The sequence below is a fragment of the Entelurus aequoreus genome, linkage group LG12 (genome assembly GCF_033978785.1).
Source record: "Entelurus aequoreus isolate RoL-2023_Sb linkage group LG12, RoL_Eaeq_v1.1, whole genome shotgun sequence".
Lineage (NCBI taxonomy): Eukaryota > Metazoa > Chordata > Actinopteri > Syngnathiformes > Syngnathidae > Entelurus > Entelurus aequoreus.
In genome coordinates this window covers 35,476,093-35,501,340 of record NC_084742.1, presented here as the reverse complement: position 1 = coordinate 35,501,340, position 25,248 = coordinate 35,476,093, and the positions used below count along the sequence as shown (strand labels likewise).

Below are 25,248 nucleotides of genomic sequence, written 5' to 3'. Positions count from 1 at the left end.
GTACAGCTCCAAATAAAATATGAATATAATGTGAGTTTATTGAGTGGCAGTTCTAACAGAAAAGTTTGCTAATTGAGTTTTTAATTGTTAAAGTCTAAAATAACTCTTAATTGATACAAAATAAGCATCTACTCTACCCACAATAAAAGGCCACGCTGAAATGTGCAGTTTTATCACACAGCACAATGCTGCAGATGTTGCAAGTTTTAAGTGAGCGTGCAGTAGCATTTTGACTGCAGGAATGTCCACCAGATCTGTTGCCCGTGAATTGAATGTTCATTTTTCTACCATAAGCCGTCTCCAAAGGCGTTTCAGAGAATTTGTCAGTACATCCAACCGGCCTCACAACTGCAGACCACGTGTAACCACACCAGCCCAGGACCTCCACATCCAGCAGGTGCACCTCCATGATCGTCTGAGACCAGTCACCCGGACAGCTGCTGCAACAATGTGTTTGCATAACCACAGACTTTCTGCACAAACTGTGAGAAACCGCCTCAGGGTAGCTCATCTGCATGGTCGTCGTCTTCATCAGTGTCTCGACCTGACCGCAGTTTGTCATCGTAACCGGCTTGAGTAGGCAAATGCTCACATTTGATGGCGTCTGGCACGTCCTCTTCAAGGATGAGTCCCGGTTTTCACTGTTTATGGCAGATGGCAGATAGCGTCTGTGGTGTCATGTGGGAGAGCGGTTTGCTGACGTCAACATTGTGAATGGAGTAGCCCATGGTGGGGGTGGGGTTATGGTATAGGCAGGCGTTTGTTATGCACAATGGACGCAAGTGCATTTTATCGATGGTATTTTGAATGCTCAGAGATACGTGACGAGATCCTGAAGCCCATTGTTGTGCCATTCACCTCAAGTGCATGACAATGTACGGCCCCATGTTGTAAGGACCTGTACACAATTCCTGGAAGCTGAAAAGATCACAGTCCTTGCATGGCCAGCATACTCACCGGACATGCCATTGAGCATGTTTGGGATGCTATGAATCGGCGTGTACGACAGCGTGTTCCAGTTCCTGCCAATATCCAGCAACTTGCAGTCCAAACAGTGAGATGAATAGCCTTCCTTTAATTCATGTAGAAATTGTGATACCAGGAGTTTTTGACATACCGGGTGCTGGTACCAGGGCACTGTCCCGGACATTATATTTTTCTCATTTTCTAAATTTATGTTAATGTGCTTAAACATTATAAATGTGTCTCGCAGTCCTAACCCCACTTTTTTGGGAGTAATTCCCTTGGTATGTTTTTGTCCTGCCGTCTCTCCCCATCCTTTTGCCGACATGTGATGCACCCGAGCTCTCTGGCCCATGGATTGAATCTGCCATTTTTGTGTGCAAAACCACCAGAGCAGTTGTTCTTGTGATCTTTTCAGAAGCTGTGTCACATTCAGATGCAGAATCTGTATTTGAGTCCACATGACTAAGTTAACACTCAGCTGAAGGGAATGTGTGACGATGTTCACAGACTGGCAGGCGAGGGCGGGACAGGTACTGAGGAAGACACGCCTCCCCGCTGTCAATACTCTTTGTGCTGCATTAGGCGGGATACAGTGATGGGCCTTTGGGTGGGAGGGGGATGTTAGGAAAAGGCGCAAGAACGCCTTCATCCTCAGGATTCTTCGGTTCTCCTACTGGGCACCAACAGGTGAGTCTTTTACTGCCGTCTAGTTTCACGTTAACCCTGTACATACGTGCACAGAACAAGTGGCTCGGCTGTGTTACCGATTTTTGCTGCATGTTTACTGGATTCCTTCACAGGTGTGTGTGTGTGTATGAGTCACAGCACACACAAACACACCCTTGTAGAACGGAAAGCAGCTTGTGCAATGACTTTCAGTATTTGTGAGCGTTCCATGAAAAGATTGCACTCATTCTCATCTTTTAATGATTTGTGTTTTGTTGAGTTCATTGTGAAGAGTTGTTAATGAGAAATGGTCTGCAGTCAAGTGCACAAACACTTTGAGTGACGAAGAAGGTGGGGTATGTTTCGGTTTGAGTGTAAGTCAGTGCAAGAACCCTCTTGGCTTTTAACAACTACCTGGTTCCCATCTAATTGTTTGTATTATTGAGCACTCTGTCACAGGCAGTAAATGAAACAGTTGCTCAATCTGGTGCGTGTCTGGTCTCGCCTCTCAGGAATCAGCATTGTCGGTTAAAACCCGTTAGGTGTGCACAGCCCCTCCCTCCAAACACTTGACCTGACCTGCTCACTCATGTTCAGACACTATTTTGGCAGGCGACGACCAGCGCCCCCACCCCCTCCACCGCCGCCGGATGGCGCCCGCCAACAGCTCCACGGCGCTCACGCCGGGGAACGAGAGCATCGTGGACAGCACTTCCGCGACCATCATGGGCGCACTCATCCTTAGCCTCGTCTTTCTCGTGGGCTTACCCGGCAACCTCTTTGTAATCTGGAGCATCCTGGCCCGCGCCCGGAAGCAGACCATTACCACCCTCCTCATCCTCAACCTGGCCATTGCTGACGGCTCGTTAATGGCACTGACTCCGTTCTTCATCGCCTACTTGGTGATGAAGAGGTGGGTGTTCGGGAATGTGATGTGCAAGGTGCTCTTCTACCTGTGCCTGGCCAACATGTACGCCTCCATCCACATCATCACCCTCATGAGCCTCTACAGACTGCTGGCGATAGTGCGGCCGCAGCGTGTCGCCGTCTTGGCCGGGCACAGGGTGGTAACGTGGACGCTGGCAGTCATGTGGGCACTGGTGGCCGCCGCCTCCGTCCCTGCTCTCGTCTTTCGCAATGTAAGGTCGAATAACGGTGACGACCGCGCCATCTGCGACTCGTTTCATGACGAGGATAGTCACGTAAGTTTGTGTCGGCGCACACCACTGTCATCATGAAAACATTGACTGCCTATCTGTGTGTGTAGACGGTCATCCAGTACATGCTGGAGCTGGTCCTGGGCTTCCTGGTCCCTTACAGCATCGTAGTGGTCAGCTACATCTGCATTTTGCGCCGCATCCAAAAGACCAAATTCGGCCGGCGCATTCGCAGCGAGAAGCTCATCCTGGCCATCGTGGTGACCTTCTGCCTCTTCTGGCTGCCCTACCACGTTGTCAACATGGTGCAGGTAAACGTGCTTGCTCAGCGTGTACTTGCGGCGACTATTTACCTGTCGTTTGTTTCCCCAGGTTACATGGGCGCTATGTCCAGAGGGGGCGGTCAAAACAATGTAAGCCTTCACACATGCTTTGGTACTTGCTTGTCGTGGTTACGGTTGCAACTTTCTTGCCTAGTTTTGTTATATCTTTTTGGACTGGCAGTTTTAAGCTGCTGATGTGGTCTGAGGTTTGTCCTGCCCCTCTATAACCTTTCTCAGCTCTCTGCTTTTTTGAACATAAACACCTCAAACTGCGATCACAATATCAGTTCCGATCCGACAGGTTGGGTAAAATCTGGCATCGGGGTAGAGCTGTCACCTCCTCAGTGGCTTTTATCAGCAGCTGCGCCAACCCGGTGCTCTACTTCTTCGCCGGCAAGTCGTACATCCGCCGAGAGGGTCTGGCTTTCATGGCCCGCCTGTTCGAGGCGACCGGTCTGGAGTCAGCCACCAGGAAGAGCCGTCAGAACAGCCAAAACAGTCGGGACAAAGACAAAGAATCAGACGGCGTCATGCTCAAGGAAAAAGGTCAGGACTCTAACTCGGGCTCCAATGTCAAAGCGCCGAAGCTGCAGACGTGACGCTGCTGATGGTGGTCTTGAACAACTCCTATGTCCGTTTGCCCGATGATTCTATAAACTTTTGGGGGACAAATAACGACACCAACTCTCCACGTCCGTCTTGTCCCGCTGTGGTTGTGTTGTTGTACGAATGTGTTTGTGCGGCAAGCAAAGGTGTGGTTGTGTTGTTGTACGAATGTGTTTGTGTGGCAAGCAAAGGTTTGGTTGTGTTGTTGTACGAATGTGTTTGTGTGGCAAGCAAAGGTTTGAATAAACCGGAACACAAGTGTTGCTGCAGCTGCACTACAACTAAGAAGTCAGTCAATCAATCAATCAATCAATCAATCAATCAAAGTTTACTTATATAGCCCTAAATCACGAGTGTCTCAAAGGGCTGCACAAGCCACAACGACATCCTCGGCTCAGATCCCACATCAGGGCAAGAAAAACTCAACCCAATGGGATGACAATGAGAAACCTTGGAGGGGACCGCAGACCCCCCCCCCCCCTTCCCCCTGCCCCCCTCTGGATATTGTGAGAGTCCAGTCCATAGTGGATCCAACATAATAGTGTGAGAGTCCAGTCCATAGTGGGGCCAGCTGGAGATAAGTCCATGCTCCAATAGAGGTAATCGCTAATTTAGCATCGCGTCATCATCGTGACAGATTTAAAGCTGTATTTCTTTAACGACTGAAAAGCAGAACATTTCCCCCAAAGATATGTCTAAAGAATGTTTTTTTTTTTTCATACTTATTTTTTTTGTTTACCATTTATTGCGTTTTGTTTACTTTTTCGAAAAATGCCAAAGCGCCATAGTGGTTTTGAATTGTCTTCACTGCGATAGGAGATAGCTAAAACGTTTCTCTCCCTTCACACCCTCAACCTATTTATTTGCATTTTCATATGAATTTTGGGCATAATCTGGATTATAAACGTATGACCATTGAGCATATTTGACTGAATTGTAGTTGTCAGTGTAGTCTTTTTTGTTTATTGTTCATGTGTGATTATTTATAGCATATATACTGTACAAATCTTAACTTGTGAAATATCAATATTACATTATTTCTTTATATCTGATTACAAATGTGACTGAACTGCATCTTTGTTAGTTGTTGGTTGTATGCACACACTCAGACTTCCATAGCCAGAAAAAAGTAATACAGTAAACCGTTGTTTATTGCTAGTAATAGGTTCCAGGCCTGGTCATAGTAAATTCATTTCCAAAAAGTAGGATTTATAAACTATGAATGGAACATTTTTATAGCTTGAGCATAAAAACTTTACGACTTGTAACACCCACGTAGTCCACTTTATAAGCCGCAAACTTCAAAGCGTGATGTTGCCAGGGATGACTGTACTACAAGTAGTACTGTCTGGTGCAGGGGTGTCAAACGTACAGCCCGCGGGCCGGATCAGGCCCGCAAACAGGTTTTATCTGGCCTGCGGGATGAGTTTGCTTGGTTTCCTCCCTTCCAACCACTGACAGCATCTTTTGGCTCATAACATTGTTTTATAAGATTGTATCTTGGTCTATAATTGGCTCCCAAACAGGACAGGACGACAATCATAAATATAAAACTTGTTCTATATTTACGACCAAAACTCTTCTATCTGTGTAAAAATGAGCCGAAATTTTGGAATGAAAGAACCTGCTGTTGTAAACGTGTGTTATTTGTACCTTTGTAGACGATGCTACATATGTACAAAATAAACCATATGATAGTGCACCAGTCGAGGAAAATGAGCAAACTACATAAATAACATCCTGTAATTTAAATTTTGATATTTTTTTATCTTGATAGATTGAAAATTAACACCAATGAGTTGACTGATGAAAATTATCACATCATTTATTCAGAAAATATAAATAACGACAAATAAAGATAGAATACTATTAACCGCAACATGTAAGTGTAAAAAAACCCCAACAACTTTATGATTTGTACATTTTCAGAATGTGCTTGTTCTATTTTTACACAAAGAAAACAATTTGAAGTTGTCTTTATTTTTAAGTTATCGTGCCGTGATATTACCAGTCCGGCCCACTTGGGAGTAGATTTTTCTCCACGTGGCCCCCGATCTAAAATGAGTTTGACACCCCTGGTCTAGTGTTACACGAGTAACATTGAAGTCTGAAATGGGGCCACAAACAGAATCTTGTTCAGGGCCACAAAAATATTAGGGCCTGCCCTTCCCATCCCTTGTAAATATGTATTTTTTTAGGACTTAAAATGATTAATAATGTGGGAACCCCGCCGACCGCCCGAATGCAGCCGAGATAGGCTCCAGCACCCCCCGCGACCCTGAAAGGGACAAGCGGTAGAAAAATGGATGGATGGAAAATTCTTTGAAAGACATGCAAGCATGATGTACGTGTAATTGATGTCAGAGATTTATCATCATGACATAATAATGATCAAAATAAATAAATAAATACTTCACTTCACCCCAAACTACCCATCAATTTAATAAAAATGACAATACATTTTACGTTGTTCTTTACAGTATATTACTGTAAAATAAAAAGTACCGTTTTTTGCGTTGAAATTCTGACCCCAAAAGGGACAAGCGGTAGAAAAATGGATGGATGGATGACTCCTTTAATGCGCCTTATAATCCGGTGCGTCTAATATATGAAAAAAGATTAAAAATAGCCCATCCATGGGCAGTGCGCCTTATAATCTGGTGCGCCCTATGGTCCGGAAAATACGGTATATTTGCCAGGTCAAATTATTACATACTTGCCCACCTTGAGACCTCCGATACCGGGAGTTGGGGGGGGGGGGCGTAACATAACTGACATAACTGGCCAGTCCTGGAGTTGGCGTTTTGTTTGATGGCAGCCATATATTTTTTTTCTATCTTGTGTCTAGAACACACCTGGGCAAATTAAGGCCCGGGGTTTTTAAGGCCCAAATTTTTTATATTTTTAAGATGGAAAATGTAGCTGCCATTATGATGTGCAGTGATGTTTTCTAATGACCGTAAGTCTTCAACTATACTAAGTCTTTCAATGGTTGGAATCTGCATGATATACTAGTTACTATGGCCATCTAATTAGTTACTATGGTCATCTAATTAGTTACTATGGTCATCTAATTAGTTACTATGGTCATCTAAGTCACAGCAGCTCAGACGAGGCACCAAGCAGTGTGGGTGGAGAGCGTTTCCACAGAGTGTTTCCAGAGCAGCTAGCCTGAAATGCGAGTGTCAGGGACAGACGCGGAAGGAGATTTTTACAACAAAGTTCTAAAGCTTAGTGATGTATCAGATGTATCAGATTGTAGGTGTTTTGTTTCTTTACTCTTCGCGTTCATATTTCGCTGTGTTTGTTGCATTTTTGTTGCGTTTCGCTTGATTGCAAAATATGTCGATCAAGAGGGTGTGTGACGTTCATATGTTGTCAATATTCAGTGTTTTATCCTTCATAGTTAATATTGTAAATCCCACAGACACAGGTGTCTCATTAAGTAAAAAAATTAAAAATTCCATTCCGTTTTTTAAGGTGGTCTGTCGTATAGCGTTTTTAGCATTCAGACATTATTGTGAGGTTTTGTATTAGCGTTCCTAAAAATAGATATACCGGCCCCCAGACACATTTTTTCTCTAAATTTGGCCCCCGAGTCAAAATAATTGCCCAGGCCTTGTCTAGAAGGTGCACACCAAACTTCCTGGTGATTTGTTGCAAAAGCCCAAATGTACATGAAACTGTGTGAGAAATTTTCCCTTTTCTCTGTGAGCGCTTTGAGTATCTAACAATAGAAAAGCGCGATATAAAATCTAATCCGTTATTATTATTATTAATTTCAAGGTAATCTAAATTATAGGGGACGGCGTGGCGCAGTTGGGAGAGTGGCCGTGCCAGCAACCTGAGGGTTCCTGGTTCGATCCCCAGCTTCTACCAACATAGTCACGTCCGTTGTGTCCTTGAGCAAGACACTTCACCCTTGCTCCTGATGGGTCGTGGTTAAGGCCTTGCATGGCAGCTCCCGCCATCAGTGTGTGAATGTGTGTGTGAATGTGGAAATAGTGTCAAAGCTCTTTGAGTACCTTGAAGGTAGAAAAGCGCTATACAAGTATAACCCATTTACCATTTAATAACAAGCATGTGTACTTTTGGCCATCAGTCAAGGTCATATTTGAAATAGAGGGTTAATCAAAAAGAGTGGCCACAATGAACAATTGTAAAAAAAAAAAAAGAAGAAGCTGATTGTGTGTAGATTACTTGTGACTTGGCTGGATTTTTTCTATTCATTTTCCTTATTAAAGTATTGCGAAATGAAATTGCTTCATTCTTTTTGAATAACCCTGCAAAGCTGACGTGGTTGCAGGGCTTCCCCTCACGTCACACTTGTCATTACACAATGTCCGCCTGTAGCGTGAGCACACGTTGTATCCTCTCAGTGCCCTGGAAGCAGCCAGGGATGTCAAAGTGACTGCACGTGAACGGTCTCCTCGTCTCGACAGGTAACTTTTATTTTGAAAGATCATAACCTTCCTGAGAGCAACAAGTAGGAAACTTTTTGTGTCAACGCTTCCAGATGTTCGCAATGTCAACCTTCATGGTTTTGGCCCTTGACCCTGCTCACTCTGTCCTAGGACTTTATTGTGAAGTCAATAATGCTGTAATGTTTGTGTGCTGTCATTTCAACACTTCCTGCTTCCTCTCTACAAATGTGCTGTCCACAGTAGCAGAAGTCAAATCGTTGCGTGGATGAAGCCATGGCGTCCAATGCCAACTCTACCGCTTTCTCGCCGCCCATCAGCACTTCGGCCAAGGTCGGCATTGCCATCTTAACCGTGGCGTTCGGGCTGGGCTTCCCCGGGAACCTCTTCGTGGTGTGGTCCGTGATTTGCCGCGTCCGGAAGCGCTCGGTAACGTGCTTGCTGGTGCTCAACCTGGCGCTGGCCGATGCCTCCGTGCTGCTCACCGCCCCGGTCTTCCTGCGCTTCTTGGCCGGTGGACAAGGGTGGGAGTTTGGCTCGGCGGCGTGCAAGCTGGTGCACTACCTCTCCAGCGTCAACATGTACGTGTCCATCTACCTTATCTGCCTGATGAGCATGGACCGCTGGTTGGCCGTCACCAGGCCTTTCCTGTCACAGAGGATGCGGACTAAGCGCTCTTTGCTGGTTCTCTTGCTGGGGGTCTGGGTCATGGCCTTCTTGCTGTCCCTCCCCATGCCCTTCTATCGCAGGTAAGTCCTGCATGTACAGTCGTGGTCAAAAGTTTACATCCACTTGTAAAGAACATAATGTCATGGCTGTCTCGACCACAGAACTTTCCTCCAGAAGGTCTTATCTTTGTCCGTGTGATGTCAGATGAAACAAAAATTGAGCTGTTTGGCCACAATACCCAGCAATATGTTTGGAGGAGAAAAGGTGAGGCCTTTAATCCCAGGAACACCATCCCTACCGTCAAGCATGGTGGTGGTAGTATGTTTTGCTGCCAATGGAACTGGTGCTTTAAATGGGACAATGAAAAAGGAGGATTACCTCCAAATTCTTCAGGACAACCTAAAATCATCAGCCCGGAGGTTGGGTATTGGGCGCACTTGGGTGTTCCAACATGACCTCAAACACACGTCGAAACTGGTAAAGGAATGGCGAAATCAGGCTAGAATTAAGGTTTTAGAATGGCCTTCCCAAAGTCCTGACTTAAACGTGTGGACAATGCTGAAGAAACCAACAAATTTAGCTGAAGTGCACCAATTTTGTCAAGAAGAGTGGTCAAAAATTCAACCAGAAGCTTGTGGATGGCTACCAAAAGCGCCTTATTGCCAAGGGACATGTAACCAAATATTAACATTGCGGTATGTACAGTTTTGACCCAGCAGATTTGGTCACATTTTCAGTAGACCCATAATAAATTCATAACAGAACCAAACTTCATGAATGTTATTTGTGACCAACAAGTATGTGCTCCAATCACTCTATCACAAAAAAATAAGAGTTGTAGAAATGATTGGGAACTCAAGACAGCCATGACATTATGTTCTTTACAAGTGTATGTCAACTTTTGACCACGACTGTATATTCTGCATAATGTCTCTGGAATTGCAGCGTTGTGTTTGCATGTGCAGCAATCTGAGGAAAGTGTTCCCAAACAACGCCACGCTGAGATATTGCGTGCCGTACCACTGGGGCAGTGTGGGTCACCGGGTCTTCCAGTACACCTTTGAGACCGTCATGGGCTGCCTGGTGCCTTTCTCTCTCATCAACACCTGCTACTCTTCAGTCATCTGCCGCCTGCAGAGCGCCATGTTCCAGCGTCGAGCCCAAGGCAGCCGCCTGATCCTGATGATCATCTGTGCCTTTACCATCTTCTGGGTGCCGTATCACATCATCAACATCATCGAGGTGATTCTCTCAGACTTCTGGACGTAAGGACCGAGCGGATTGTCATTAATTCTCTCCTCTCGCAGGTGATTGGGCTGTTGCAGGGAAGCAAGTCAACGGTGGCTGCTGCTCTCATGGCCCGCCCCAACGTGACCGCCTTCGCTTACTTCAGCAGTGCCGTCAATCCCATCCTGTACGTGTTCGCCGGCAGCTCTCACATCCGCCAGGCCGGTCTCAGCTTCATGGGCAAGCTCTTCGAGGCCACCAACTCGGAAAGCAGGAGCACGTCCACCTTCGGGCGCAGCGGACGCACCAGCTCGTCGCGGGACGACGCCTCAGTGCTGCAGACGCTGTCGGTCAAACTGGGGAATCCGTTTAAAAGCAGGCAAGGGGACGACGCCAACATGGCGGCAAGAGAGCTGGACCAGCCGGAGTTGAAAACTCTTGCAAGTGTTGAGCCGTTAGACTAGCACAGCTGGTGCTAACAGGTGATGTAATTAAACTAGTGTCAAGTGATTCAGTTTATAATCGGAATAATCAAACTTTTGAATTTGGATTCATCGTGATTAAGAACAGTTTACATAACTTAAATTAACTTAAAAAAATATTTGGACACAAATGTTTTCTGCATGTACATTTATATATATATATACATATTTACATATTATTAAATTATTATTATTATTATTAAATATTTACATATTTATATGTACATTTATATATATATATATATATATATATATATATATATATATATATATATATATATATATATATATATATATATATATATATATATATATATATATATATATATATTTCTGCATACACCAGGGGTCCCCAACCTTTTTGACCCGGGGGACGCATTGGGTTAAAAAAATTTGGCCATGGGCCGAGCAATATGTATATACATATACATATACATATAAATATAAATATAAATATTATATTTAAAAATCCCCTGAAGAGCAGGGAAACCTGCGAAACAGGCTTGTAGGGATGAAATAGCCTCTGTGTTTGTATATTCCGCTCTACCCCAGTATTGAGCACTGTATAACGGATAAACCAGAGAAACATTGACTATATTTATATATATATATGTATATATATAGAGAGATATATCTATATCTATATATATATATATATATATATATATATATATATATATATATATATATATATATATATATGTTTTACTTGAATGGACATCATTTATTTTCACAAATGAATGTTCTACACCCACACTTTCTTACAGGTTACGAGGCTGTAATAAATTGCGCGATAAATCTGCAACTATACATAATTAATGCAATGATTTTTTTGTGATTAATCACTCGAGTTAAATAGTTATTTTTCACAGCCTTAAAATAAAGCTTTAAAATTTGACATGTTTATATCGTTATTCATAGAAAAGTACATTTTTGCAACATTCATTTAACTATGTTTATTATCGTTATTATCTTATGTGGGCAGCACGTTGGTACAGGGGTTAGTGCGTGTGCCTCACAATATGAGGGTCCTGGGTTCGATCCCCGGGATCGGGGTCTTTCTGTGTGGAGTTTGCATGTTCACCCCAAGACTGCGCGGGTTCCCTTAGTGTACTCTGGCTTCCTCCCACCTCCAAAGACATGCACTTGGGTGAGTGTGAATGTTGTCTGTTTATCTGTGTTGGCCCTGTGATGAAGTGGCAACTTGTCCAGGGTGTGCCCCGCCTTCCGCCCGAGTGCAGCTGGGATAGGCTCCAGCGACATGAGAGGGACAACCGGTAGAAAATGTATGGATGGATGATCATATGTGTATGAATAGGTATTTTTGTTGTATTTCTTCTCTAGCTGTTGTTTCACACTTTTAAATAAAGTCCACTGGATGATTTGGTGACAACACAACATTGCAGCTACTTCCTCTTTGTTTCATCACACACAATTTACAAGACCTCTTGCAATAGTTTAGTTACAAACATGAGAACAAATATAAGAGGTTTTAGAGCAGGAAAAAGCACCAAACAAAACATTTATCGCAAATGAAGACTGCGTCACTGTCAATGTAGGACATGAGGAACATAAATAGGACAAACTTGTTTTGCAAACTGACACTTCTAATGTGGTGACCCACTGACCTCAAAGCCACAACTTCAAACAACAATGAATGAGTCAATAACTTAATTCACACACTTTTCAACTTACACTTAGAATTTTCAGTGCATCCGTGAATTACACATTTAAAATGTGCAAGTATGGAAGTGCGTGACTTAAGAACAGACGACTTTGGCATCCACAAGCCAGTTGTCCTCTGCAAGTGAATTATGTTCCCAAAGCCATGGCCATCCACAGTGAAGATCACAATGTGTCTGCCAATTTTTATGTGAAAGTGAATCTGTGTGACCCTCTCGCTCAGAATAGCATTTGTTGCCGTCCAGTTAGAGAGTGAGCAGGCAAGTTTGATCTTCGCACACTTTACTGTGTTTATGTTCTTAACATTAGCTGGTTCAATCCACATGGAGGCAAGCATGAGCGGCCAGCCTGCAGTATGGGAAGAACAGTGGAGGAGAGAGAAGGAAAGGAGGGAGCAAGTCCTCGGAGAAGGAAAGGAGGGCATCGAGCAGGATGAGCGTGAGCTGAGGAGAATTGTGGCTTTCAATGACTCTCGACTGGGGCTGACAAGCAGGAGGGTAGAACTGGTTGAGTCAGATAAGGGCGATAATCTCCAGGTTTACTGCAGTCAAAACTTTCCTTATGAGGTGTTTGAGGTCTTGAGGGAGTTCCGTGAAAGTTGTCTTCTCACAGACTTGATTATGACCACAGAGGACGGGAGCAGCTTTCAAGTGCACTCCCCCATCCTTGCTGCTGTCAGTGCCGTCGTTAAGAAACGCCTGAGGGATCAAACCTGCGACCAGTACCAAGTAGGACCCAACCAGTGGTCCTTCTCTCTGGGTCCACAGGTGAATCAAGCTGGGCTACAAGCCGTTGTGGACTTTGCCTACACTGGAAAACTTTTAGCAGTTTACACCGTAGCCCAAATTAAGGCAGCAGCTCATGCACTGGGAGTTCCCAGAGTGTTACAACTCTGCGACAAAACATTGGGAGCGGATGACGGTTCTAAAAATGACTCCGCTAGTGAAGAGATGAAGTGTACCCTCCAGTCCGTAGAGCAGCTGTGGGCAGATGGAGTGGGCTGTGATGTCATTTTGGATGTGAACGGAGCTTTGTTCCATGGTTGGTAAAACACTCTTATTTTGATGTTCCCATTAGGTTGATTTGGTTTGTACCCAACCTTTCTGTCAGCCCACAGGGTCATCTTAGCGACAAGCAGTGGCTACTTCCAAGGCATGTTCACTAGCGGCATGAGGGAATCCCGTCAAACCCGTGTTGTCCTTCCCTTAAAGGTAGGTCCAGAGCTCGGTGCTCTGATTAGTTCATGCTACCGTGGGACGCTACCTCTTAGCTGGGACTGCATCTTTGAGACAGCCTGCACGGCACTCCAGTTTCAGTTCAAGTCAGCCATATCACTCTGCCTGCTCTTCATGAGACAGGAGATGGGAGCAGATACCTGCCTGGATGTTGCCTCCTTTGCGGAAGCTTATGAGATGTCAGAGCTCTTTGAAGAAGCCAATGACTACGTGCTGCGGAACTTTTTGGAGGTTTCTGCCAATGCAAAGTTGTTGGACCTGCAGGCTGAGAAGCTTCTGGACTTTCTCTGCAGCGACGGTCTGAGTGTGCCGTCTGAGCTGGTTGTGTTTCGAGCTATAGTCTCCTGGATGGAGGCGGATCCTGAGGAGAGACTGGGCCGTGCCGGAGAATTGATGAAAGGGGTTCGTTTTTCCCTAATGACGTTTCGAGAGTTCAAGGAGGTGAGTAAGGCAGTGCTTGATGTTTGGGTGGTGGTACGTGTCTCAGTCCTTCCATTTTGTTATCTTTGGAGAGGTCAGGGCCATTAACCTGCGCATGGAAGCCAAAGGGATGCAGCTGTATAGTGCTGCCCTCAAAGAGTTTGGATCCACCCTGTCATCGCAGGATCAATGCCGAGTGAGGCGCCCCAAAGCCTCCTTGGTTCTTGTTGGTGGGGACCAGCTCAACCCAGACGTCGGTCCTCGCATACCAAGTCGAGAAGTGTGGTTTGCCAATTCCTTGCGCTCTGGAACAGGCCTGGTGAAGGACATCGAGTGGAGGAGGCTGGGCGAGGTTCCAAGCAAGCCAATGTTCAGACATGAGGTAGCAACCATCGGGGGGTGGCTGTTTGTGATTGGAGGATGTCACTTTTACTGTGAGAATGATGTGATGAAATCCACCTACAGGTGACCGTTGAACCACACACTCTTCCACCTTATCCTTGAAGGTGGTCTTACCTCGTCTGTCATGTTTTTTTTACGCCAGCTACGACCCTGTGCACGAAGTTTGGAAGAGGTGCGCTGACATGCAGGAATTTCGAAGCAACTTCTCACTGGTGGTGTTTCAAGGTCGGCTTTATGCCATCGGTGGCGATAAGGAGATCCACACCAACTTGGACAGTGTGGAGATGTATGACCCAAAGGCAGACTCCTGGAGGTGAGGAAGGCCTAATGCATAATGGCAATAAGTATCGTTGCTTAGCTTGATTTTATCCCTGTCGATCTCTTCTCAGTTTTGTCCATCCTCTAGACCAACCACTAAGTGGCCAAGCTGCTACCATCCTCAATGGGAAGATCTTCATCTCTGGAGGTTTTGACCACCAGTACGTGTGTCTTACTTCTCTGTTGCTGTACCACCCAGAGGCAGGAAGCACTCACCTGGCAGATATGACCCAAAACCGAGCCCAGCACTGCATGGAGGCGCTGCGAGGTTTCCTCTACGTGGCTGGTGGCTTGTGCAATCTCAGGAGGTTTTATACCGACCAGCTTGCCTGTGAGTGGTATGATCCCATGACCGATTCTTGGACATCTTTTGCTTCACTGCCCATGCCTCATGTGGGAGCAGCTTCAGCCTTTTTGGAGGAGAACCTCTACATACTCGGAGGGTACTGCCAGGACGACCACAGTGAGTCCGGACTCGTCCACCGGTATAACCGCAGCACCCAGCGCTGGGAGATCATGGGAAAACTGCCAGCAGCTGTTACTGACATTAGGGCTTGTGTGCTACGACTGCCCCAGCACTTAAGATGCTAGTCATGTTTTGTGCTGATGATCCAGTGTCTCAAAGATTAAAATATTTTAACAATAAAAGTCATTCAGATCTTGTGTACAGTGGACAGACACTGAACTGGACCAACTCAGGTAGGAGATGCCAGAATATTATACATGTTCCTTGCTGTACATTAACACATTTGTTGTTTTATTTCAGATATAAAGACATTCTAGTGAGAATGACAATAAGACATTGAATGTAGGTAAGAGCCTACTACACAGGTGTCAAACTCTAGGCCTGGGGGCCACATATGGCTCACCACGCCATGAATTTGTTCAATAAGTCTGACAGAAAAATATACTACATGCAATTGCATATTTTCTAAATTAAATATTATGCGATCATGCAACAATATATTTTAAGCATTTGTTATGGTTATGAAAAATAGATACTTAAATATCTGCTTGCCATCAATCTACAAACCCCGTTTCCATATGAGTTGGGAAATTGTGTTAGATGTAAATATAAATGGAATACAATGATTTGCAAAGCATTTTCAACCCATATTCAGTTGAATATGCTACAAAGACAACATATTTGATGTTCAAACTGATAAACATTTTTTTTTTTTGTTGCAAATAATCATTAACTTTAGAATTTGATGCCAGCAACACGTGACAAAGAAGTTGGGAAAGGTGGCAATAAATACTGATAAAGTTGAGGAATGCTCATCAAACACTTATTTGGAACATCCCACAGGTGAACAGGCAAATTGGGAACAGGTGGGTGCCATGATTGGGTATAAAAGTAGATTCCATGAACTGCTCAGTCATTCACAAACAAGGATGGGGCGAGGGTCACCACTTTGTCAACAAATGCGTGAGCAAATTGTTGAACAGTTTAAGGAAAACCTTTCTCAACCAGCTATTGCAAGGAATTCAGGGATTTCACCATCTATGGTCTGTAGTATAGGTTCAGAGAATCTAGAGAAATCACTGCACGTAAGCAACATATAACATATAATAACCTCAAACAATTTGCACAAATATTTGTTTTCGATTATTATATTCTTTTACTAGTACAAACCCCGTTTCCATATGAGTTGGGAAATTGTGTTGGATGTAAATATAAACGGAATACAATGATTTGCAAATCTCAGTCTTTTTTGCCACTTGTGCCAGCTTTTTTAAAACATTTTGCAGGCATCAAATTCCAAGTGAGCTAATATTTGCAAAAAATAACAAAGTGTTCCAGTTCGAACGTTAAGTATCTTGTCTTTGCAGTCCATTCAATTGAATATAGGTTGAACAGGATTTGCAAATCATTGTATTTAGTTTTTATTTACGATTTACAACTTCACTGGTTTTGGGTTGGGCAGCACGGTGGGAGAGGGGTTAGTGCATCTGCCTCACATTACGAAGGTCCTGAGTAGTCGTGAGTTCAATCCCGGCCTCTGGATCTTTCTGTGTGGAGTTTGCATGTTCTCCCCGTGACTGCGTGGGTTCCCTCCGGGTACTCCGGCTTCCTTCCACCTCCAAAAACATGCACCTGGGGATAGGTTAATTGGCGACACTAAATTGGCCCTAGTGTGTGAATGTGAGTGTGAATGTTGTCTGTCTATCTGTGTTGGCCCTGCGATGAAGTGGCGACTTGTCCAGGGTGTACCCGCCTTCCGCCCGATTGTAGTTGAGATAGGCCCCAGCGCCCCCCGCGACCCCGAAGGGAATAAGCGGTGGGAAATAGATGGATGGTTTTGGGTTTTGTATATTTTGTAATATTTTTGCTTGTTTGTCTGCTAACTAATTAAATAAACACAAATGTACTGTAGGACATGTAGGATATTTTATACGATAAATTACTCCTAGAGTGGTTAAAGAATAACATTTATCTTAATGTGCTTGTGTTGAAGTTCAACTTAATTTAAGGTGATTTTTGCTTGTATGCTTACCAAAAACACTAGCTCTACGGGACCTTCAAGCACTAACCAGGTATAAACACAGAATGGTGCTAATAGGCCTGAGGTGTCAAACTTGGTTTTATAGAGGGCCACATCGCAATTATGACTCCCCTCAGAATGCCGATTTACACAACGTGCCAACTTCACTGGTTTTGGGGTTTGTACAACAGCGTGGCTTTGTAGTAAAAGAATGCGGGTACTAGACTGGCCTGCCTGTAGTCCAGACCACATTGAAAATGTGTGGCGCATTATGAAGCCTAAAATACGACAACGGAGACAGTTGAACAACTTAAGCTATACATCAAGCAAGAATGGGAAATAATTCCACCTGAAAAGTTTCAAAAATTGGTCTCCTCATTTCCCAAACGTTTACTGAGTGTTGTTAAAAGGAAATTTCATGTAAAAATGCCCCTGTGCCATCTTTTTTGCAATGTGTTGCTGCCATTAAATTCTAAGTTAATGATTATTTGAAAAAAAAAAAAAAAAAGTTTCTCAGTTCGAACATTAAACATCTTGTCTTTGCAGTCTATTCAATTGAATATAAGTTGAAAAGGATTTGCAAATCATTGTATTCTGTTTTTATTTGCGATTTACACAACGTGCCAACTTCACTGGTTTTGGGCTTTGTACACCAAAAATCACATTTGTTAACTTAGACTACAACAAATTAGGTTAGGTTACTACACAAAGATAAGCTTGTTTTGCAGCCGGTAAAATTAGAACATACATTAAACATATAAACAAAACTAAGATCCCAGACATTCAATAAAAAGACCTTCCACACAAAAAGCAATACAAACACACTGCAAAAAGTCAGTGTTCAAAAACAAGAAAAAAAATAAAAAAATGAGGGGTGTTTTATTTGAACTAAGCAAAATTATCTGCCAATAGAACAAGAAAATTCGGCTTGTCAAGACTTTCCAAAACAAGTAAAATTAGCTAACCTCAATGAACCCAAAAATACCTTAAAATAAGTATATTCTCACTAATAACAAGTGCACTTTTCTTGGTAGAAAAAAAATGAGACCTTTTTTCTCAATATGTTGAAACATTTTCTTAAATTAAGTAAATGCTAGTGCCATTATCTTGACATAATGATATGCGCTCGGGATCATGATTTTTTTTTTTCATGCTTGAAGTAAGAAATTATTACTTTAAAAAAGTAGTTTTATACTTATGAGTGTTGACGACACAGCTTTGCAACAGTTGATATTCTAGTTTCAAGCATGTTTTACTCAATATAGGTCATCAAATCTCAGCTACAAGCTGTAATATCTTACTGAGATAATTTAGGACCAAAACACTTAAAACAAGTAAAACACTAACATAAAATCTGCTTAGTGAGAAGAATGATCTTATCAGACAGAAAATAAGTAAATATCACCCTTATTTGATATATTTAATCTTACTTAGATTTCAGTTTTTGCAGTGTAGTTGATAAGATGTGTACCCAAAATTTCCCAAAACATGGATAGAATATATACTTTAAAATCACAAACAATTAAAGTTAGGACAGGCCAGAATAATATAAAATGAATACAACATTAAATTACACAACAGCATATATGGGCTTTATGTGACAATAACTTGTTAAGTTTTATTAGGACAAAACTGCATCTGAACCATTTTGTCTTAACTCTTTGGACCAGAGGGGAGATGGTGAACATGTGTTGCGACAGAGCAGTGCTTCTCAAATATTTTCTGTCACGCCCCTAGAAAGAAGAAAATATTGTGCGCCTGCCCCACGCTCCACCGTCACTATAAATAGTTTGCCTATGAAATAGTTCTAACTATACCTCTGCATAACATTGTAAGCTTCTTAACATTAAAGGAAACAACACGTGGGTCTGTCCTTGCCTCCCACCGGGGTTAAGGTGAAGCCAAGTGGTGCATACGCTTCATTATATTCTAGTACGGCAAAAAAAAGATGTTCCCCCAGGTCACACGTGCCCACCCGGCATCGCAGCCCCCCCCTTCCACCACCAAGGGGGCCCGCCCCACTATTTGATAAGGACTGATATAGAGAAGCATCCATTAAAATGGGGGAAGTTAATAAGCGCTGTATTTGTTTATTGTACAAGGTGGCTGGAGAAGGCTGAAAATCACCAGTTAGTCATCATTCTTGTCCTTTAATGATAAGTGACCAAACTCTAAGACCAGAGAGAACGACAACAGAGATCATATTATGGTAAAAAATTATCATGATGGCTTTGACAACATTAATTTGAGACAGTTTTCTCAAACTTTATTAAATTTATTGGCCTTTTTACACGCTGTAGAGCAATTTCTGTTTCCATCAATTGTGGTCCCAAGATATTGATACGTTTGCACATATTAATTGGCCCGGTGTTTATTATACAACACACTAAAAAATGTAATTTACATGTTTTAAGTAATTTAGCATAGAAACTGTCCTACTACCTACATGTTTTTGTACAAAACCCCAAACCAGTGAAGTTGGCACGTTGTGTAAATCGTAAATAAAAACAGAATACAATGATTTGGAAATCCTTTTCAACCTATATTCAATTGAATAGACTGCAAAGACAAGATACTTAACGTTCGAACTTTGTTATTTTTTGCAAATATTAGCTCATTTGGAATTTGATGCCTGCAAAATTAAATTCTAAGTTAAGAATTATTTGTAAAAAAAAAAAAAAACGTCTCTCAGTTCGAACATTAAATATCTTGTCTTTGCAGTGTATTCAATTGAATATAAGTTAAAAAGGATTTGCAAATCATTGTATTCTGTTTTTATTTAGCACGGTGAAACAGGGGTTAGTGCATGTGCCTCACAATACGAAGGTCCTGGGTTCAATGCTCGGGCTGGGGTCTTTCTGTGTGGAGTTTGCATGTTCTCCCCATGACTGCTTAAGTACCCTGCGGGTACTCCGGCTTCCTCCCACCTCCAAAGACATGCACCTGGGGATAGGTTGATTGGCAACACTAAATTGGCCCTAGTGTGTGAATGTGAGTGTGAATGTTGTCTGTCTATCTGTGTTGGCCCTGTGATGAGGTGGCGACTTGTCCAGGGTGTACCCCGCCTACCGCCCGAATGCAGCTGAGATAGGCTCCAGCACCCCCCGCGACCCCGAAAGGGACAAGCGGTAGAAAATGGATGGATGGACAACGTGCCAACTTCACTGGTTTTGTGTTTTGTATTTGGTTGGTTGACAAACAAGCAAATATACCACAAAATATACAGAGGTACCAGAACTGAAGAGTGTTTTAAGATAAGAGATGTATCTCAGCTTGAAATTGCAAGCAACATTTCAGTTACAAGAATCCCCGCCAATAATTGGCGTAACAAAAGTCACAGTAAGCCTTGTAAGGTCCGCCCAAAACATCTGGTCTTACTCGCTAGCACTAGCTTATAGCTAGAGATCGACCTAACTTTGTTTTCCAATGCTGGAAAGGAAGAAAGTGAATGAAAGAAAGCAATCATCAAAAGCATGACAAATGTCAGAATCAGAATACCTTTATTGTCATTGTATGGAAACAACGAAATTGGACAGCAATCCAGCTCAGTGCTTTTAAAACAAACCTACATAAAATAGTCTTAAGACAACAACAATAATAAAACAATTTAAAATTTAAAAACATAATAACATTTTAAAAACATATTGCACAGCAGATCTCTATCAGAGGTAAGCAAGTAATAAAGTGGTGAGTGTTCAGGTACACTACCGTTCAAAAGTTTGGGGTCACATTGAAATGTCCTTATTTTTGAAGGAAAAGCACTGTACTTTTCAATGAAGATAACTTTAAACTAGTCTTAACTTTAAAGAAATACACTCTATACATTGCTAATGTGGTAAATGACTATTCTAGCTGCAAATGTCTGGTTTTAGGTGCAATATCCACATAGGTGTATAGAGGCCCATTTCCAGCAACTATCACTCCAGTGTTCTAATGGTACAATGTGTTTGCTCATTGGCTCAGAAGGCTAATTGATGATTAGAAAACCCTTGTGCAATCATGTTCACACATCTGAAAACAGTTTAGCTCGTTACAGAAGCTACAAAACTGACCTTCCTTTGAGCAGATTGAGTTTCTGGAGCATCACATTTGTGGGGTCAATTAAACGCTCAAAATGGCCAGAAAAAGAGAACTTTCATCTGAAACTCGACAGTCTATTCTTGTTCTTAGAAATGAAGGCTATTCCACAAAATTGTTTGGGTGACCCCAAACTTTTGAACGGTAGTGTAAGTGCAGAGTTTAGGGCAATAACAGCTCCAGGATAGAAACTGTTTTTCAGTCTATTTGTCCTTGCTTTGATGGTCTTATAGCGCCTCCCTGAGGGCAAGAGTTCAAGCCAGTGGTGACCTGGGTGGGATGAGTCCCTGAGGATGCTGTTTGCTCTCCTGTTGCAGTGTCTCTTATACAGGTCCTCTAGAGATGTAAAAGGACATGCAGCGATCCTCTGGGCCGCGTTTATGACGCCCTGTAATCTCTTTCTCTCTGCCACCGTGCAGCTAGAAAACCACATGGAGATGCCGTAGGTCAGTATTGTCTCAACGGAGCAGCGATAGAAGGACAGGAGCAGGTTATCAGCCAGATCTATTTTACTCAGCCTTCTCAGAAAATACAGTCTTTGCTGACCTTTTTTCTGGAGTGCAGTGGTGTTGCTGCACTATACTAAAGCAGAATGGGTTGATAACACCAGCAAAGGTTGTAAAAAATATTATGTAAACAGCAGACCATGGAGAAGCTGGAAGGAGATATCGTAGAAGTCCACTCTGCAAAGTACATTTTGTACATTACAATGACATTACTTCATAATAAAACTACTGTAGTTGTTTGTAATACATTTGATTGTATAGTTTTTCATACAATATTTCTATTCTAAAAGATTGACTTTCTTCTTTAAAATGCATATTACATGTTAAAATGGTGCTGATTTGGGCTCGCCAAGCACTGATTAAATTGATTTAAAATCATTATTAGTGGGGGATGTTGATTTGAGATACAAGTGTTTCGAGTTAAGAGCTCTGTCACACAACCAATTGCTTGTAAGTTGAGGTATTACTGTACAACAAAAAAACATCTTAGTAAATTTAGACTCTTCTGAATACAGCCCATTAAGAAATGTTACCGTTTAACCCCTTTAAGGGTAACTTATCGTAGAAAATGCCCTACATGCGCACATGTGGTGGCAAATGTAGCAAAGACACTCGCAGGTCGTTGTTGGGTCCTGGCATCTTGCCCATATTCTCCCACTTTTGCAGGGCGGGGTCATAGCGGTGGACCATTTTGGTGTCGCTGTAGTCCTCCTGGCTGTATCCGCCGAGTAGGTACACCTTGCCCTCCAATATGGCGCTACCTGCCCCCACATGAGGCACCAGCAGGGACGAGAAGGCTGTCCACGTGTCACTAGAGGGATCATACACCTCACAGGTCAGTTGGTCTATCGCTGTGTCGTTACTGTCCACTGTGATCCCCCCGGCAACGTAGAGACGGTTGTCCAGGTTTTCCATGCAGTGGTAGGCCCGTGGTTGAGACATGTTTGCTAAGTAGGTGCTTCCTATCTGAGGATGGTACACAAACAGAGAGGCCAGACAGAGACAGTCGCTGTTCAGTCCTCCAGAAATAAAAATCTGTCCTTGCAACACTTTGGCCACATGTCCACCCAGGGTTTGATCCAGCGGACAAGCCAAGCTAAAATAGAAAATGGGAGAATTTTCAAAAGTCCATGACCATATATTGGGGTTTTACTTCAAGCTAATACCACATTTCTTAGCATTTTCTTGTTTCTTCTAATAGTGGTCACTTCATTACCCATCTATTAGCATACATGACCTACTGACATTAGCTACAGCTTTTAGCAACCTGCTATATTCTTATATATACCTTCCTACCTCCAAGAGTTTGCAGCTGGTGAAAAGCATTCCACGCTCTCTATGTATTCAGGGTCACAGCACCCCCCGATGGCATAAATGCTCCCACTCATTACCACCACCGAGAAGGAGTTCCTCTTCTGGGTCATATCTGCCATTCTCTGCCAACTGTTTTGAAGCGGGTCGTATCTGCGGTGGAAGGAGATGCATTTATAATTTAAGGTTGGAATATAAACACCTGGATGCCTCACCTGTACATGCAATCCAAGGTGTCTCCGGTGCCATAGTATCTCTTGCCGCCCAATACGTACAGTTGTCCTTTGAGCACCGCAGCCTCATGACGAAACCTGGAAGGCTCGGGCATATCTCTCAGCCGCCTCCACTCCATTTCCTTTTTTATTCCTGTGTGGTTCATCAGGGAATTCCCAAACCAGACTTCACTGCTGATATGTCGACGGCCCAGGTCCTCAGAGATTTGGTCACCTCCGGTCAGGACTAGATTCTGTTCTGGCAGGTAGACGCGGCACTGGCTCTGTGGTGCCATATCATTAGAGCAAAAATCCTTCCAAACTGTTTCATACAGGTCTGTCAGGTTGTGCTTAGACCACATGTTCACAGACTGAACTTCTTTGAATTCCTCAAAGGTCATGAGAGGGAAGTAGACGGTCTTCATGAGCGCCTTGGCATGCCGAAGCCTGGTTTTGGGTCTGGCTTGAATCCAGGCTGCCACTGCCTTAAACACAACCAGCTCAGACGGAACACAGAGCGAGCGACTGTTAAGGTACCTCAAGAGCTGTTTGGCCGGCAGGTCCTTGAACTTGGAGGTGCTCGCCACCTTTTGGAATTGCCGCAACACAAAGTCGTCAGACACTTTGAGAAGTTGCTCCACCTGGTAGGCTTCGGCAAATGATGCCACATCAAGGCACGAGTGTGGGTTGAGTTCCTGCTGTAGGAAGTTGAGGCTTAGGGAGAGCGCCGGCTGGTACTGGAGCTGAAGGGAGATGCTGCTGATACTGAACACACGACTCCAGCTTAAGGGAATGGTGCCACTGTAGGAGGAACCGATGAGAACTTCCAAATCTGAAGCTGCCAGAAAGGGAAGGCTGATGCGGGACTGAGTGGACTCTCTCATGCCTGAACTAAACATTCCACGAAAGAAGTCACTGCTAGCAGCCAGGATGACTCTGTGGACTAGAAGCAGGACAATTAGACTTCCTGGAGGGAACTAGGAGTGTCAGAAGATTGGCTGAGTGTGCTACTCACCCGGAAATGATGATCCAACTGCTTCTAGGATGACGTCACAGGCCACTTGGTCTAACCACAGGTCTGTAATGGACTGCAAACTGATGGCCAGTTGTTCTGCAGCTGAGATACCTCCTTCATTAGTTCTTGATTTCTCCTGCATCTTCCTCAGACAATCCAGCGTTCTGTAAGCGCCCAGGGTCTGAGCTGCCGCCTTCAGTCGCTCCACATCATCCAGACAGGATATGAGTCCAGTGTAGGCAAACTCCACAATCGCATCTAACCCACGGTGGTCCACATCTATATCCATGGAGATGGACGACCTATGCTGTCCTTCCTGGTACACATTGTTCAGACTGTCCTTGACTAGGGAACTGACGGCTGCCATGATGATGGAGTGTGTGTGCATCTTCCTGCCATCTTTGGTGTTCAGAGTGAGATCGGTGAGCAGAAACGAGTCCCGGAACGTTGTTAGAGTATGGAACATCTCCACATGGTGGTCGTCTTTGCAGTAGACCTTTGTGCTCTCTTCATTCTGGGAGCACATTTCCTCCTCCTCATCATCTTCACTGGGCTCCTCCTCCTCTTCATGGCCCCAGAACCCCACAGCAGCTCTGCCCTCATCTTCCCAAACATCTCTTCCCTCTTTCATTGCAGTATTTTGTCCCTTTCTCCACTTTCTTTCATCATCATGACAACCTTCAATCTGGAGATACTTATTTTCATCTTTAGAAGGTCTAGTACCTTCATAGCTAGTACCCTGCTCCATCTCTTGTAGGCTGGAAAGGGTTACCAGCTTCTTATCGTTGAAAGGTCTAGAATCTTCCTGGGAATCTTCTGCTGCTGAGATTCCCAGCTCATCTTGGCTGGAAAAAGTTACCAGCTGCAAAATTCCAATCCCCTCACTCTCAGTTTCTCCACCAGCCTCTTGTTCCTGCTCACTCACCTCATTGTCTGCCTTTTCATCGTCTTCCCCCTCGCTCATCCATGGTCTCACCCTCCTCCTTCCTGTTGTTCTCCACCTCTTCTCCATCTCCCTTCTCCATTGCTCCCTGTCGGGCTGCAGCTGTGGATTTTCCACCTCCAT

General features: G+C 43.6%; 4 protein-coding genes across 4 annotated transcripts; 3 read left to right on the top strand and 1 right to left on the bottom strand.

The window, feature by feature from the left end:
- Positions 1-1,610: 1,610 nt before the first annotated feature.
- On the top strand, positions 1,611-4,198 carry ltb4r2a (leukotriene B4 receptor 2a). Its single transcript, XM_062066986.1, has 5 exons — positions 1,611-1,653; positions 2,245-2,834; positions 2,900-3,100; positions 3,162-3,202; positions 3,414-4,198. The coding sequence occupies exons 2-5, from the start codon at positions 2,283-2,285 to the stop codon at positions 3,709-3,711; spliced, it is 1,092 nt and encodes a 363-aa protein (XP_061922970.1). The 5' UTR covers positions 1,611-1,653; positions 2,245-2,282; the 3' UTR covers positions 3,712-4,198.
- Positions 4,199-8,408: 4,210 nt separating this feature from the next.
- Positions 8,409-10,710, top strand: ltb4r (leukotriene B4 receptor). The gene is made up of 3 exons (XM_062066985.1): positions 8,409-8,888; positions 9,774-10,050; positions 10,116-10,710. The coding sequence occupies exons 1-3, from the start codon at positions 8,416-8,418 to the stop codon at positions 10,497-10,499; spliced, it is 1,134 nt and encodes a 377-aa protein (XP_061922969.1). The 5' UTR covers positions 8,409-8,415; the 3' UTR covers positions 10,500-10,710.
- A 1,597-nt stretch (positions 10,711-12,307) lies between these two features.
- On the top strand, positions 12,308-15,166 carry si:ch211-63p21.8 (kelch-like protein 33). Its single transcript, XM_062064414.1, has 5 exons — positions 12,308-13,241; positions 13,311-13,876; positions 13,950-14,320; positions 14,400-14,570; positions 14,647-15,166. The coding sequence occupies exons 1-5, from the start codon at positions 12,494-12,496 to the stop codon at positions 15,164-15,166; spliced, it is 2,376 nt and encodes a 791-aa protein (XP_061920398.1). The 5' UTR covers positions 12,308-12,493.
- A 7,051-nt stretch (positions 15,167-22,217) lies between these two features.
- On the bottom strand, positions 22,218-25,248 carry LOC133661274 (kelch-like protein 33). The gene is made up of 4 exons (XM_062064413.1): positions 24,183-25,248; positions 23,171-24,110; positions 22,941-23,108; positions 22,218-22,740 (listed from the first exon to the last, which is right to left on the bottom strand). The coding sequence occupies exons 1-4, from the start codon at positions 25,246-25,248 to the stop codon at positions 22,218-22,220; spliced, it is 2,697 nt and encodes an 898-aa protein (XP_061920397.1).